Source organism: Thunnus thynnus, chromosome 19 (genome assembly GCF_963924715.1).
Source record: "Thunnus thynnus chromosome 19, fThuThy2.1, whole genome shotgun sequence".
NCBI classification, from domain to species: Eukaryota; Metazoa; Chordata; class Actinopteri; order Scombriformes; family Scombridae; genus Thunnus; species Thunnus thynnus.
In genome coordinates this window covers 13,830,644-13,847,383 of record NC_089535.1, presented here as the reverse complement: position 1 = coordinate 13,847,383, position 16,740 = coordinate 13,830,644, and the positions used below count along the sequence as shown (strand labels likewise).

The following is a 16,740-nucleotide window of genomic DNA, read 5'->3' as shown; positions in this document are numbered from 1 at the left end:
ACCATACAGTATTCATGAGTTGCAGACAGAGTGAATAGTGTAGTCCTTGTAGTGAGTCCTAGGATGTCTGGTGCATCTGAATTTCTTCAGCAATATGTATTCCAGGATAGGAAACACACAAATCATGTATATATACAGTATTATATAGGCAGAAACTTAGACTTACTCCAACAAACTTTATATCAGAAGTGGATTGGCCAGTTTGTAAGCGTGAATGTTCATGAAGAGGGTTGAATTACTTGGTCAGCGGCTGCATAGATAATCATATTTTAGTTTTTTTTCCATATAAAGATAAAAAAATATAATCAATAGCAACAATTTAGATACTTTGCAGACTTATCAGCAGATGACAACAATCTTCAGCTTTCTAGTATTTTTGTGTTTGCATATGTTGGAACTCACAGAGGATATGAACCGTTGTACATGGGTTTTGGGGTGAGCTGGTCAGAATGCAAGGCCTGGTTCAGGTAGGGGGTCGGGTTTCATAGGGGACGGTAATATTTATCTATCTATCTTTAGTATACCTATCTGTCTACATCAAGGAAATGCTGCTGAAAATAGCACCACAGAGGCCCTCTATACGTGCATTATTTGCCACTAAAAATGATCTCCTATTGTTTTAAGAGTACCTATAAAAGTTAGAATTAGATTGTTTGACATACCATAGGTGTAAAATGAATAGCAGTGCAACCTCAAATGCATGTCAGCTGCCACACTGTCAAAAGGAGCATTGCCCTGTTTATTGTTCTTGCAGGTGCAATCTAAGATTTTCTTCTCAACTTCCTTAAATTTATCTGCTTTTCTCATCTGGGATCTCTCAGCCAAGAACAACAAGCAGCTACAGAACGGAAACACATCCATATGCATGCTCACACATAAGCCTAGTGCACACATCAGTGAAGGCATGAACACACACAGATGAACACAGACACACACCGACACTCCTCTTACTCTCAGCAGCAGGCACATACGTTCGCACATTCTTCCATGCGTAATCACCTGGTGCTACGAAAACACCTTTGAAAGGCATATTGCATTGCCTTATGCCTGACTTTGAGAGTGAGCCAATATGTACAGGGGTCTTGAAAAGAATGTCTGGATGCACAAAGAAGCACCAATGATGAAATCTTATCACGTGACACCTTGTCTGCGACTGTAAAGTAAAGTCTTTTGTAGTATGAGTTGCATATCAGATCAGTTACATATCATATCATGTCCAGATGAAACTGTGGTTTTATGAATTCTGCGTCATGTGTCAAATTATTGTTTATTAACTCCCTTGTCATTCTAAATGTTGTTCTTATATGTTCTTCTCACTAAGTAAGATGGGTGATGGGTGGATGGATAATTCATAGAACTGTGATAGATCTGCACCACGTCTTCCGTTTCATTCTTCTTAACACAGCATGGCTATTACCACCAAGGTCAGGAGGAATCAAGAATGCACCTAATTGGGAACAGGTTGAATGCCACGTTTAAACAGTTGTTATCACGCTATGAGGAGTAGCACTATTGACCCTGTAAAACCAAAGGTGCATTATAATACCCAGGTAACATATGTTGCTTGGAGGCATACTTCAAGTCTCAGACCAGCACAGGATATAGGAACACTACCAGTGGATTAGTAGATATGCCCTTGGATATGTATTTATCTTCTCTCTACATCCACAATCTGTTTAGAAATACTTTGTTTGACCATGGCATGGCCTTTTTAAACCAGCAAAAAGACTGACAATAGTCAACTGCTTCACTGTGGAGCTTCTTGCCATTAGATAGCTTTGAGGGCAATGGCTAGTTTTGTGAGTGAGGTGCTAACTGTATAATTAGTAATCATGTTACTTATAAGACTATGGAGCCCTTTGATAGTGACCTGAGCAATTAGATGGGAGAACTGCTGTCATGTTCCATGGGAGCCCTTTGTCTAGGAAAGGTGTATGTTTACCTTGCAAACTAGCAAACTGTGGCCAGTTCAATTTGATTAGATGCTATACTTTAAGGCTCGATGTGCTACAGAACCAATCATTTTATCTGGGACCACAGAGAAAGGCCACAGTGCTTTAGTTTGTGACAGGACAGAGGAGTCCACACTCAAGGCCTGCAGGAACTTTTTCAGGGTGAAGGAGCGGCCTTTGTGGTCAAAGTAGGTAGTGATGCATGACACAGAAGGCATCTGAGGTCTTAGTGTAGTCTGGAGAAACAATTGAGGATGGTATGGGTTGTTCCGCTGCTGCTGCTGTCCGGTAGAGTTATTGGTGTTTTAAATTGAAGCAATGACCCTGAAAGTGAAGGAAAAGGACGTTTAGTAAAAGGACTTTAAGGAAAACACTTTGGGATGCTGCTCAATGTAGGCTCAAGGCTCTAACAAGGGAAAGTTGTGGGCCCCGCTTAAAGAAGTGAAAGTGCGTTGGATTATGTTAGCCCAAATTTCCAATTATCCATAAAAAGGAAACTCAAGTGCTTCCTTGCTGCAAAGCAGTATCTGTTTCTCTCTTCTTTCTGTCTATTCTGTGTGTTTGCTCTCCTCAAAGATAAAGTCTCCTACAGCTTGACTTTTCCAGAGGCTAAACTAATTCAATTAGAGGGGGCATGTTTGAGTGTAGCCTAAGGTTGCACCGGCATGAGCCAACATCGCAGAACAGGACATACTGTAGCATAGAAGAGAGTCTGTCAGGTCAAACATTCTGTGTTGATAATGATAAAGCCAACATAAATATCTCATCCTAGGCACAATTTTTGCTGTGGGGAAATTCATTTTGTTATTTGATCTTAAGGTCCATCGGTTTTTATGTTTGGGACAGCAGTGATAACTTGAACTTTGTCTACTTTTGTCTGCCGGGAATGTGATGAACAAACACTAGAGAAATTGAGAAATGAAAATGAGGGGAGGGGGAAACAAAAGTCACCAAACATAGTCAGAGATGTCATGAAGAAGACACTCTTTCCTGTTGTAAATATTTTGTTTGTGTTCGTTTTAACACACATCACTTGAGGCAGAGCACAAGAGCACACACAAACAAACACACAAACATGTTTACCTTTCATCCTACTGTCCCGTGTATAATGTTTGGACATGGGTATGCAGAATATCTGCTTCTTCATATTCACTACTTTGCAAAAAAATTTCAACTGAACAGTTTGACTTAGGGCTCATCGAGAGTTATGGCTTCCCTGCACATCACTCAAAGACTTTCTTCATTTGATTGCTGACTGTAGCTTTGGCCTTGGATGAAACCTTTGTGGTACCAGAGTAATGTTTGCTGCTGGTGCTGCATTGCACTCACACTGGGGATTATATGGCAGCAGTGGGAATAGTGGTTTATGCCTGTGTACTCTTGTTTAAATTTGAAGGCCGTAGTTGGCAGGCAGTGTGTTACGAATAACAAAGGTATTGTGTGTGTGTGTGTGTATGTGTATGTGCGTGCATGCTTGTGAGTTGCTTTGTGTATGAATCCACATATGCCCTGGTACTTAAATGAACAGTACACTATCCTTGCATGCTTGTCATTGCATTTATAGCATTGCAAAGGGAATTCCAAAATTCGGTGTACTGTATTTTATGGTCCACATGAAATGATCTATGGCTAACATATTGGTCCTGTTTACCCTAGTTTACTGATGTTGTTTCCCAACCATGCACATACATTTTTTTGCCATATACTTAACCAATACTAGTCATGATTACACAAAACTATTATGCATTCCTATCCCCTTATGCATTGAATAATAGAGATCATATAGCATGCATTACAGTACATCCACTTATTTTCCTTATTGTGCTGATTTAGTTACGCTTAGCAAATACCATAGTGTTCTTATAAGTGTCATTAACTGGCCCGCAATTGATAAGGCGGCCAATAGGATTCCTCTTTGTAATCTGACATAGTGATCAGCTGATGTTCAAGCAAATTGGAATAGCAACACCAATACATGAAAGTTAAATGGAAACCTTGTTGTGTGCAGGACAATCTAACTACTTTAGACAACAGTCAAAGCAATTTAAAAAAGTAATTAATAAAAGTAGAATAAAAGAATATATAGAATTATATATAATTATAATTATATAAATCTGTATTTAGCATACTAATAGACTGAGTACACATTCAAATAAAAAAAAAGTAGACTGTAAAGAAATTATATTTTATCTACACACACACACACACACACACACACACACACACACACACACACACACACACACACACACACAATTTAGGGCCAAAAACTCTGAAAGCCAAAAAACGAAAACCATAAACGAGAAACCATGACCATAAGTGACAAATCACAACTATAAATGATGAACCAAAACTATAAGCAAAAGGAAAAAAAAGTCAAACTGGAAAGAAAACTGTAAACAATACAACTGCAAATGAGAGTGCTGATGTGAAATCAGTTATCCTGTTTTTTATTGTTCATGATAGTCTAAATAGATAAATAAAATAAATACTTATTGATTCTTTGGTTGCCTTTACATGTTTTTTTTTAAACCTTTATTTTGAGTTCCATTTCCTGTTAACAAGCTTGTTAACATGACACGAACTGTGTAGGAGCTAAACAAAAAGTACAGGCTACTTGTCCCATGCTACATGTTTATACAGTGCTTGCTTTAAGCAATTGAATCAGAAAATTGTCGATCACTTGATCAGTAACTTACAAGACTCAGTAAACCTGGCCATTCAACAGAATCCAACAGAGATTATTTGACCTAATGGGAAATACAAGAAACATGTAAAGGCAAACAATCGATCAGAGAGGAAAAGTAACTACTTGTCATCATAAAACCGGGACAATTAATGTCATTACAGCACTCTCACTTGCACTTGTTATTTCTCATTTACAGTTTTCTTTCCTTGAGTTTAGTTTTGTTGCTTTGCTTATGGTTTTGGTTTCTCATTTATAGCTTTGATTTTTTTTGTTTATGGTTTTGGTTTTCTCATTTATGTTTTTTTTTTTCCTTTCAGACTTTTTTTTTCAGACTTCCTTATCATGATGACTCAAGAAACCATCATGGCGACTTACACCGGCAAAGTGAGTAGTCCACAATATTTCTCCTGTCCATTGTGTATTCATCATGATGGTTCCTTGAATCACTATGATAAGGAAACAAATCAAAGCTGGACCCAAAGTGGGTAAACTCAGCCATATCAGTGGTTGACCCATGCTCTTGGTAGATGTGCGGAAGTGTGTGCTGAGACAGACGTTCTTATTTGTGTTGGCTTGTGATACCTTAGATGCTAAAAGATTGCTACAACACACACTCACTAGCAAACAGAGCAGCAGTTCTAGTGCTAACCGGTTCCCCACAGGCCTGGTCCGCATCTCTTTCTCAGTGTATGATCATTTACACTTTTTCTCCTTTTCTCCTTTCTTTATTTGTGATTCTTTATCTGACATTTCTTCGAGGATTCATGTTTTCCTACAGTACACAGACTCATTGTGATATTTGCCGCTCTCTGTGCAGGGATGTGGTGCCACATGTTGTGTACACCTATCAGGTTCAAACCATATCCAGCCGGAGTGAGAGTGAGCCCTCTCCACCTCTTGTGCATGAACTGGGGGCACCCTACTGCGGGGATGGACGAATACAGAGGTAACAAACACTGACACACAACTATATATATACAACTATATCTATTAAAATACATGCATACAGATGTTATAAATACCAGTTTTATTTGGTATTAATAAGTTTGGCAGTGTGTGGATGTTTTCTAAGAACTGCCTCCTTCTATTTTAGTTTCAAAGGAGAGGAATGTGATGATATGAACTCTATGAATGGGGACGGCTGCTCCAGTCAGTGCAAGAAAGAGCCCTTCTTCAACTGTGTTGGTAAGTCATATGGACAAAGGTAATCTTAAAGTTGAAATAGGAATGAATGCATTCACTGGTTTCATTCTCTGAATTGGTATTGAGATAAATACTGGAAATGTATCTACATTTACCCTCAATGCACCTTTGATCAAGGTATTTAATCCTTGATTTCTCAAGAAGATCTGCTCTATTGCCACTAGTAGAAGGATGTGGCTGTAATACAATCTTTTACAAAAATACTTCATGCTTTCTCAAGAATAAAAATGCCATTAGATATCATAATCACTTTGACCTCCTGTAAAAAAAATTATGTTATAAAAAAAAAGAAAAAAAAAAGAAAAAAGAAAAAAACAAATCTGGAAATAATTTTGTTTTAAAAGGGTGAGTCATTTTATTTTACATAGTTTAGTGATTGGCATCTCCTGTGTTGTTTTGTTTTATAAATAGATTGATGAATTCCTGTCCAGTTCTCCTGACAGTCCTTTTGCCCCCCTGTTGTGATAGTGTGTGTGTGCGTGTGTGTGTGTGTGTGTGTGCGCATGTAGAGTACATGCATGCATGCACACACATGTGTGAGCCTCTGTGAAGTGGCCACTTAATCCCTGTCAGATTGCTGGATGACTGCATTGGCTGTGCTGTTTTTCCACCAACTGCAGTGCTCAGGGATGTGTGCAAGTGTGTGTGTGTGTGTGTGTTTGTGTGTGTCCCACACTGTCTGACATAGTTGTAGTTTTGCACAGAAATCGGACACTATAATGACGGGACCTTCTGTCCATCTGTCTGTATGTGTGAGAGAGTGCCTGCTTGTCAGTGTGTTGGTAATTGAAAGGGAGAGTTGGATGGAGAATTGACACTAAGTATACAACAGGGCCAGGGTGCTACAGTCTGGATGAGCTTTAATAGACTATTCACACGATCGAGCCGAATTATATCTGCAATTGATGAAATGGACAAGTTGTTTTCACACGACCTCACCTGGCATTACAATCCCAGTGGCAAATTCTCTATAGGGCTCTAAGCCACAATAAACACAGGTGCAGATAAAACAAGGAAATGCAATCTCATTTTCTTTCGTTATATTCCTCCCATCACAAAAGTGATATTTTTGGAAGATCAGTTTTTGCCCAACATGTTGTTAAATGTAGCTTGTGGAAGATGTTTTGTCAAAATGTTTGTTTTGTCAGCTTCTGTACTTTTCTTTTCTAAATTTCTTCCTCTAACTCTAGGGCTCTTTTCTTTTTGCTCTTGCACTCAATCACCTTTCCACTTTTTCCGTTATCTGTTTATTCTATCCCTGTCCAAAATCAAGAAGCAATACTCTTTCTCCTTTTCCATCCTTTTCCTCCTCTCTTTAGCTCACACTCTACCTACAGTACAACTCCTGCAGCTTTCACGAGCCACTGTTTGAGCTTCCTCTTGTCTCTTTCCCTTCTCCTTTGCCTCTGTTCCTGCTGAGTGAGTGGCGGGAGCGTATTCTGTATGCCCCCTCAGTAGCCCCTCGTTTCACCATTGCCAGAGCACAGAACTGACTTTAGTTTTTGGCTGTGCTGGGGAGGGCTGGAATTTCGAGGAGGAGGCCCCGGCCAACTTGGCACAGAATGCCGCCTTTCCCCCTAACTGGAACCCCACCGGCTGACACTGCTTTAGCTGAGAGCAATGAGGCCCAGGCAACCTCCCTGCTCTGCTCCCCTCTCCTCCAGCCCATAAGCTTCCAGTTCCAGACCTTAACTCCGGGTGGGATGTCTGGAAAAATTACTGCTGTATCTTTCTTTACCTCTTGACTTTGTCTGGTTCCTCCCCTATACCCCCTTCCTCTCTCTTGTGTTTGTCTCTCTCGCTCTCATGTCATCACTCTCCCCCTTTAATTCTTTCTTGTTTCTTTCTTCCTTTCTCTCATCTCTGTTTTCAGAGCCTCACGTGCTCAAGAATTTATCCTCCTTTTTCCATGCACCTTTTATCCCTTACCTACCCTCCCTCCCTTCTGTATGGTCTTCTCCCTCTTCACCTTCTAAAATAATAGAGATATGGTTAGAAATGATATCCCAAAAGATCAGGGGGCATGTTCTATAAAAAAGGATGAGAGAGTAGTAAATGTTGGAATGTGTAAAACTCACCTGTATGGCTTCGCACAAATAAAGACATGCTAGACAAGGACGAGTCAGGTGGGGGATATGTAGAATCTGTACTCGATCATCACTTTACGTACAAAGTAACTTGCACTATACGGGTCAAACACAGATACTGATTTATTTGAAATGACAACTGTTTTTGCTGTTGTCTTTTCACCTACAGAGGAGCCAAGCATGTGTTACTATTATGATGGCGATGGCATTTGTGAGGACTTTGAGCGAGAGACGGGTGTGATAGACTGCGGACTCTACACCCCCAGCGGTTTCCTGGACCAGTGGGCCTCCACTGTCGAAGTGTCCCATGAGGAGAAGCCCTACTGCTCTGGTGAGGTGGCTGCTGGATACCCTGCTGTTACTAAGGTAAGGTCAAACACAAGCACAAACACACGCTTGTTCTATACACAGTATATATATATTTCATGGAATTTCTGATGTGAGAAAACAATTCCGCAACACTAAGCCGACTAACAAAATACGACAAAAAGCATCAACATGCTTTAAAATTCTCCACATGTAGACATGAAATTGAAATTGAAACAAGTTGTCCATCAGTGTAAGAGTATTCTGATATTAAACATACTGGAATATAATAGGTCATGTTAAAAAAAACAGGCATTCTGCTTTGTTGTTTGGGTGACAGTCTTTGCTTTCTCATCCATAAATATTTTACACATCAATGCCTCAATGAATCCTCATTTTTGGGGAGACACTTTCAAAACAGCTTCTTTTGCTGGTTTGCCAGTAAAGTAATTTTAAAGATTGGGATATTTAATTAGATGTCTCCCAGGGTGGATGCAGAAGTTTGCTGCTCTCATTAAAGTAATGCTTATTGAAGACAGGACAAGACGCCATTGATTCCACCTAAGCCTGGTGGAAGCATTGATCTGTTGCTGTTGCGACGCAGAGAGGGGCTGATTGCCCAAAACATTAGGGTGATGCATACATTCATGTACACAGACAGACACACACACACACAAAGCTTCACATACATAAAAGTGCATTAGGCTCAATCCTATTTAATCCCCTCTCAAAGGTAAGTCATGTTGTTAGAATATAGAGCACTATCTCCTTTAAATCCATATTTAACATTTCATTTCAATATTGTCCAGTCTCTTCATAGCTTTCAGGCTGTTTGTTCTTCAAACCAAATACAAAAGACATAAATCTGGCAGTATCTTGCTTTTATGTTAAGAGCGACATCAATATGTGTTGTTAAGTTTTATGCGCAGAAATATTTTAACCCTACAAAGGATAGACTTTAAAGGCAGGCATTGAAACTGTAAGGCTGCACACCACTACACTGATAGTGCTGTCTCGTCTGAGTCATGTGTGTAATGTTGGAAGTAGAGCTTGTTTCCACTACTGATGGTGCATTTTACAAGGCCAGTGAAGTAGTTATTCTTGAACAGCTGTGGGCAGGTGCCTTGTTCAAGCACATTTTGGCAAGGATTCACACAAAACAAAGGCAGGAGATACCATTTAACACATTTAATATGTATATGGCACCACTTCTGTCAGAGCGAAAAAGGGAATGTGTTCCAACCAACAACATTGCAGATGGTTTATTCTCAGAGAGGAATGAGACACCAGTGGAACATGTCCGTATAACCATAAAGAAAGGATTTCTGCTGTGAAGGACACATTGTTCATACAAAAAGCACTTTTACTGTTGAGAACACACTGTTCCCCAAGGGTCATATGTGATGAGATCACCTCGTTACAAGGCCACTGACTGTACACTCTATGTGGACACACAAGTGTATGTGCATGTGTGGAAAATATGCAAACGCAGGTTAACAAAACACAACAGTCTTGTCGGTATCTCTCCCCGCCTCTTCGTGTCTCCTTTTCACTCTGTCATCCGTCCAGTAAATCGTGTTTTGCAAAGCTTGCGGGTACACTGTTCCATCAAAAATGATGTCCTCAAAGCCCCGTTCCTCTCACCGACATCAGTACATGTTGATGTAATCACTGACATTTATTTTTCCACTCCAGTGACATGCGCTACAGCAGCATCAAATACCATCTCTTCAACTCAAAATTAACTTTGATTACACTGTCCTGTCCTTGCAGTTTCAAACACACATACACACATACATGCACACTGAATCGTGCAGACTTGTTTGCTTATGGTAGTCCCTCAAAAAAACAAAATAATGTTACATGACCTCAAATAACTGAGTTGAGATTCTGGTTCAGGCTCCTAAGCAATTGTGCATGCATGCATGTGGCCATGGCGATTGTCCTAGAGGCTCATGCCACAGATGAAGCATGTGAGGATTGGCTCTGGAGATGAATACCAGGCAGTGAGCTTGTATGCGTTCATGGATCCAGTTTAAATGTGGCCACTTTAGAAAAAAAAACATATAAAACACCAGAGCGTGGCTGATCAGTAGGAAAACAAAGATGCTGAAGATGTTACCTATTTTCAAGAGCTTTCAGTGATGTCTAGCCATCTGGTATTTTAATCGGCCATAGAGTGCCCAATGAATAGTCATTCCTCAGGCATCTGGATTGCATTCCCCATCTAGTGTACTTCATTCTAGTTTCCTCAGTTTGTAGGGGGTTGTGTAAATAAGGGGTTTGATTTTCCATGGTGACTTTGAGTAGCTGATCTATGATCTTTGTTGAGATTTTGATGTAATTTTTCTGCGCAATGTAGTCGCACTGTGGCTTTGCTGATGCAGACCCACATGTTGGCCTTGACAAGGAGTTAGTGAGCTGTTGGGGTAGTAAATTGCATGGCAACTCTGAGATGAGTGTCATTAATATGAAAATGGTGAGGCCTGAGAAATGGGGACTGCAAGCTTGTTTTCAATGGAGACAACACTGAATACATTACTACTTTACATTTGAATTGGAAAATGATTATGAACTCAACTCATGAAGTCACCTTCTGTTGTGGTGGAACATAGCTGAGGTTGCTGTGTGACAGAGAAATATGCCTTTTGTTAGTAACAGATCAGTAATTACTGAGACTAAATCTAGTCTGCATGCCACCAGAGAAATGTGTACGGATGTAGACCAGTTTATAAGAAACAACAGATTTCATGAGTCATTATAAGAGAACTAATTGTGCTACATAGAGCTAAAACCTTGTGTGAATTTGATGAAACCGGTGTACTGTCATTACCTGTCCTTTTTCTTGCACTTGACTCTTATTGTCATTCAAGTTTGGTTGTTTTTTCATATATTGCAAGATGTGTATTGCACTCATAGAATTTTATAACATTGCTGGAAATGTCAAGCGTCACTGGATAGTTCATAGTTCATTGCCACTTCTTTAAACGAGGATGTGATTTATACTGTATGACATATTCATCAGTGAAAACACTGTAGCCTTGTAAGAATCTGCAAGGTGGAAAACATTAATTAATCACTCTATTTAATCATTTTGATAATGTATCTTCTACTTGATGTCACCGAGTTATTAATGCGGACCATATTGCGACATAGCATGTCTTCTCAAGAAACAACTGTTGAGAGAGTTGAGTGACCATGCATAAATGAGCTTAAGGGTGACCCTGCCAGGAGCTAAGCTGCTGTTGGAATGGCTCTTGGGTTAAATACTGTAGCATTCGCAATGTGGTTACAACACACTCAATCTCTCTTTGTCATTCATCCTACCCGATCCATATACAGTAAACTTACTGTAAGTGAAGTTACATTTACCACAGTACTAAACAAGTACAAGGAGATTCTTCTGCTTGACAGGATCAGTAATAGAGATACAGGGGGGCACCCGTCATTTCTTGTTGGAGACTTGGCACATCGAGTAACCCTTTGATCTCAGCTAACCACATTCCCGAGACAATGTCATTACCACGGCACAAAGCCAAAATGACAGTAAAGTTCTCTGCTGGAGTTAGTGTCTGGTTAACCACTAGCATCCATCCCACAATATGTACCATTATTGTCCTTCTAACGCTTGTTTGGTTGCTGGTGTGTGTGAGAGAGAAAAAGACAGAGATGAAGGCAAAAGGAAGAGGTTATGAGTGCATAGATGGGTGACAAATTTAAAACAGGACTAAGTCAAAACCTAGTATATGGCTGGACCGTGTCTGACATCTTTGAAGATATACTTAGATCTATTTGTTTAAATGTAATATAAGATGGTAACTTCTTCAAGAATTTTATCTTATAAATGTAAAATTTGGCTAAAATAATGAGCAAATTAATGGCATATTGTTAATTGCAGGAGAAATTAGGATTGTTGAATATTAATAACAAATCATGTTCTTTAAGTAAGATTTCCTTACCATAACATATTTTAAGATCCAACTGAAAATCAGCCCAAAACATTGTCACATACACACTGAACAAACACATCCTAGTGTTTCCACCATAAAATTACAAAAAGAGCAACTGTCTTCTATATTAGGAATATACGTGATAAGCAATATCAAGCAAGGGAATCTTAATAGTTACTTTCTCACCTGAAAAAATGTTAAAACTAAATAAAGTGACATATTAACAGTCCTGCAGCAAGCACCACCATTGCCACCATTTGGTGCAAAATGCATTCTGGGATACTTGGCTGTCACAAGCTGCGGCAGCCTTCGGGCGACCAATGGTATAACGTCATAGCTCAGCTACTCACTCAGTCAGTCACGGACAGTTGCGGTTATAGGGCTGGCTCCACTGTTGTGGTCCAGCCAAAAAACATCAAGTGTCTTAGTAAGGCACGGGGTCACCGCAACATCTTCAGTCCTCCTTGGCGTAGATTCTACAAGTCTCTTGAACTCTACAAGATGGATGAGCACCATTTTGTCAGGCACTTGAAAAACAGGCTGCCTAAATGAACCAACAGCACATTGTCCTGCCTCGTTAATAGCTCACTTCATCCTCTGTGGTTTCATTTAATCATGTTCCCATGTTCATGGCTTACAGCTCTTTGGTAGAGTTGGGCTAGAGATGTTCTTCCCTGATACAGGACAATGCTAAAGTGTAACAAATTCTCAAGTGTTTTATGTTCTGAATGAGTGTGTTGGGGGTGGGGGGAGCGGACAGTACATCATTTCCTTCTGATCTAGTAAACAAGTCCCGTATTGGCTTTGTGTATCAGTTCTGTTTGATGTCTAAAGACAGTGTTGATACTGTCTGTGTGTGTGTGTGTGTGTGTGTGTGTGTGTGCCTCAGAGAGGGAGAGAGAGGGGCAGCAGTGATAGGAATCTTTGCGGATGCAAGAAAGCAACAACAGCACAAGAAGGCACTTGAGGAGAGAGATCGTGTATCTGCACGAAATCTCAAATGCTATGTACTTGTGTGTGTGTGTGTGTGTGTGTGTGTGTGTGTGCGTGTGTGTGTGTACACGGGAAATACACTGAAATATATTGTAAAAACAGACAAACAGAGATACAGAGGGATACTGAAACACAATAATGTATCCATTAAATCGCATGATGAATGATAAGCTCAATATGCAGAATTTATGCACAAAAGCTGAGTTTTTTTTTCTTAACTTCTAAATCTTCATGCACCAGAGCAAAGCCAAGGAGAAGAATGGGTGAATGCTCCCACATTTAAACCACTGCTGATGGAGGGTTCTGCATAAGAATATTAAAATAAGAATAAATGGTGCATAGAGCCATAAATACATACTGCCTTTTTTGTACACCATAGCGTAGTAGCCTGCTGTCCACCTTACAGAATGTAAATGTGTGCTAGATCTTTTAGATTTCAAAACATTCATTTTTGGATGATAGAGTGTGAATCCCAGCACTCACCTGTAGAGTTATGTACATTGTTGAGGTAGAAAGCTATTACAATGGCAGTGCAGTAAAATTGTCTTGGGGTAAGATGTACATGTTGAAATGGCAGGGAGTAAATCCAAAGAAGAGGAAGACAATGGAGGAGAGATTGAGATTTGTGAATGAAAATGAAAACAAAGGAGAGTGGACAGCAGCCAGTTAAGTAAGAGTAAAGGTAAAGATACATTATATGACGGTGAAATGGCATATACGATAATGTACAGAGTGAGAAACATTGACAAATGACATATGGGGTTAGTGGTTGTAATTGGAGGTAAAACAATCTAGAAATTAGTGTGACTGACAGTCTTGCTGCATTTACAAGAAAATACATCATTGAATAAAAATTGTTGTGAAAGTGGAAAATGGTTCAAAACCACTCTCGTTGGCCATTCCCACATTAAAATGTCCTCAAACGAGCAGTTTGATCCAATCAAAATACCATATGGACACCAGAGAATGTATGAACTTAATAAAGTTGAGTCGCATTAATGATCACAAAAAAATGCGTGACTGCCAATGTAACATTCTAGCCAGGTTTAACAGTTGCGTTGTTTTCCTTTTTTTTTTTTTTTTTAACCTTTTGCCTCATTTAGTGTCAGACCCATAACAAAATGTTGTAGAAAACCTCTAATATGGGGTTACCTGCGAGCGACAGTAAAGTGGCTTCAGCTTATTTATAAGATTCTCCCTTCTTTCCTGATGAAGCTCACACACAAGTACACAGTCAGACAGAGACACACAGGCAAACACACACACACACACACACACACACACACACACACACACACACACACACACAGTGCCGACTCCATGCAGGATTATAGGGCAGGTCCATAGGGGACTGAAATGTACTACTGCTGTCTTTGTGGAGCAGAACATAATGTTCCCCCACTACCACACCATGGAATATGGTGAGCCAGCTCAACTTGCTCTAGGGGGATTGGATTGGAGAACTGGCCCTAGCAACTAACCTGTGTGTGTGTGAGTGCCCATGTGCGTGTGCAAACTGCTTTCCTTCATGTACATGTGTGTAGATGAGTTTGTGTTAGTGGGGAGTGCGCATGTGCATTCAAACTTTAAGATCAAACAGCAAGCCAGGTGATGTCTCCAGAGAGGGCTGCTGCCCAGGCAATCTCTGACGCAACCCCTGGGCACCCCTGGAGAACACTCCCCTTAATTATACATAAGCAACAGAAGGGATAACATTTTAGTCCTCTCACGCTGCAAGAAATCGCCTATATATGAAGTTCACCCATCTTGAGATGTAAAACAAACATATGGGGTCTGAGTTAAATAACCCCCTCTATATTCATATTTATGTAGGTAATGCTTAAGAGGGAAAGGATAAGGAGAGGAGAGGCACTATAAAATAAATAATTCCTGTTTGTAAAAACAAGGAAATAATAACTGGCCCAGTTTTGTCCTACAGTAGGTCCCAAAAAAGTAGGCGGCATGTGTACATTAAGTGATGGATACATTTATGAAGGCTACTGCAGAGCACATTTCCACACATATTCCTGTACGAGCAAACAAACAACACAGGCAAACTTGCACATACCACTGCACAAGCTGTAACACACACACACACACATCCACAAAAACAAAAGCTCATACAGTAGCTGAGCTGTTGCTTTCAGCAGTACAGGAAGGCCAGCTTCTCTGGCACTGTGTCTTCTCACCAACATTCCCTCAAACCGCACAGCCCTCGTCAGGCACGGTGCCAGTGACATAAGCGTGTGGTAACATTAAAAAGAAACCTCTGGGATGGCGTTCCTTTTTCCCTTTTACTTTTCCCGTTTCAATTATTATTGTGGTTCTGCCATGTGGAAACCTCATTGTGGCTGGTGTATTTTTTCATGGCACTGATGACCCCCCATAACATTTTCAAGCTGTTAATATGCAGGGTTTTGGCCCTGTTTTATTGAGCAAAGGGGGCCACTGACTGAGGGACATTTATATTCTCCGCAGACCCATCTGTTTTCAACTTGCTGGCATTGTACACTCACCAATCCCTATACATTAGTTTGTGGTCTGTGTTCCCTGCCACCCAGTCACTACTCATGTCTGCCCTGATGAGATGTGGATAGGTAAACTGCATAATTGCGCTCACTCACTAAGTTTTACTGCCCGTTCTCAGTAGGCCATGGAAGTCGCCCATCATTAGCCCCGGACCAATGAGACGGTGAGTTTCAGTGGGTATGGGTGGGGCCGGGTGACAGGACATTACCTCACACACCAGGCGCTCACCAGCATTCCAGTAAACCATGGGATGGTGCTTGGAAACTCATACTAGTTTCTCTCTGTTGCTCTTTCTCTCTTTCCCTCCACAAATGCCTCACAGATGCTCACCCCTGCTTCCCAAGCTCAGGCTTCAAATTCATATATATGGTTTTAACAAAGAGAGAGGGGGGAATGGAAAAGAAGAAAAAGAAATACCTTTTGATGGAAATAAACACGTTTTAGGAGGTGCTGTGACAAGATAAATATTCACATAGGAAATTGTTTTCTTAATGTGTCCAAAATTTCCATAAATCCAGAAAAAAGGTTGCTGTCTGACCTCACAGACGCCTCACAACAATTTGCACAGCAGGTATCTCTGACTTCTGGTGTACCAGTGTTTACATTGAGTCATATAAAGTGATTGGATATATGACTCAAAATGCATCAACAGTTTATTCACTGTAGTTTTTATGTTTACTGCTAAAGTGAATGAATGAATGAAGGCAAAAACCATGTACAGAATATTGAGATTTAAGGCGATGGGGTTGGAATCATTTTGGGAAATTGGAACTTGTAGATAAAGGGGATTGGGGGAATGTTGGTTGACAGTCCGGACAACAGTGAACCAGTGTCCTTTTCTTTTACGCATTCTGCCACATGGTACACAGTATGTGAGACATTATGTTGTCATGATGGCGTCCTCATGTCTGTCTGTGTGTAGATGGGATATGCTCCCATGAACACAACTTCACATCTCAACAATTCATAATGGTAGCATCATACTTATATAATGTCAACATCTTTTAGCTTTGTGCTGAATACTAATTCCA

The 16,740-nt window shown here is 40.3% G+C and overlaps 1 protein-coding gene across 1 annotated transcript in view; it reads left to right on the top strand.

Annotated features, from left to right (window-relative positions):
- The window catches only part of pappaa (pregnancy-associated plasma protein A, pappalysin 1a), a 91,344-nt gene that overhangs the window by 30,570 nt on the left and 44,034 nt on the right, over positions 1-16,740 (top strand). Inside the window, exons 8-10 of the mRNA XM_067574549.1 lie at positions 5,459-5,587; positions 5,735-5,826; positions 8,101-8,297. Of these exons, the coding sequence (XP_067430650.1) occupies positions 5,459-5,587; positions 5,735-5,826; positions 8,101-8,297 (418 nt within the window). The remainder of the gene's footprint in view (positions 1-5,458; positions 5,588-5,734; positions 5,827-8,100; positions 8,298-16,740) is intronic.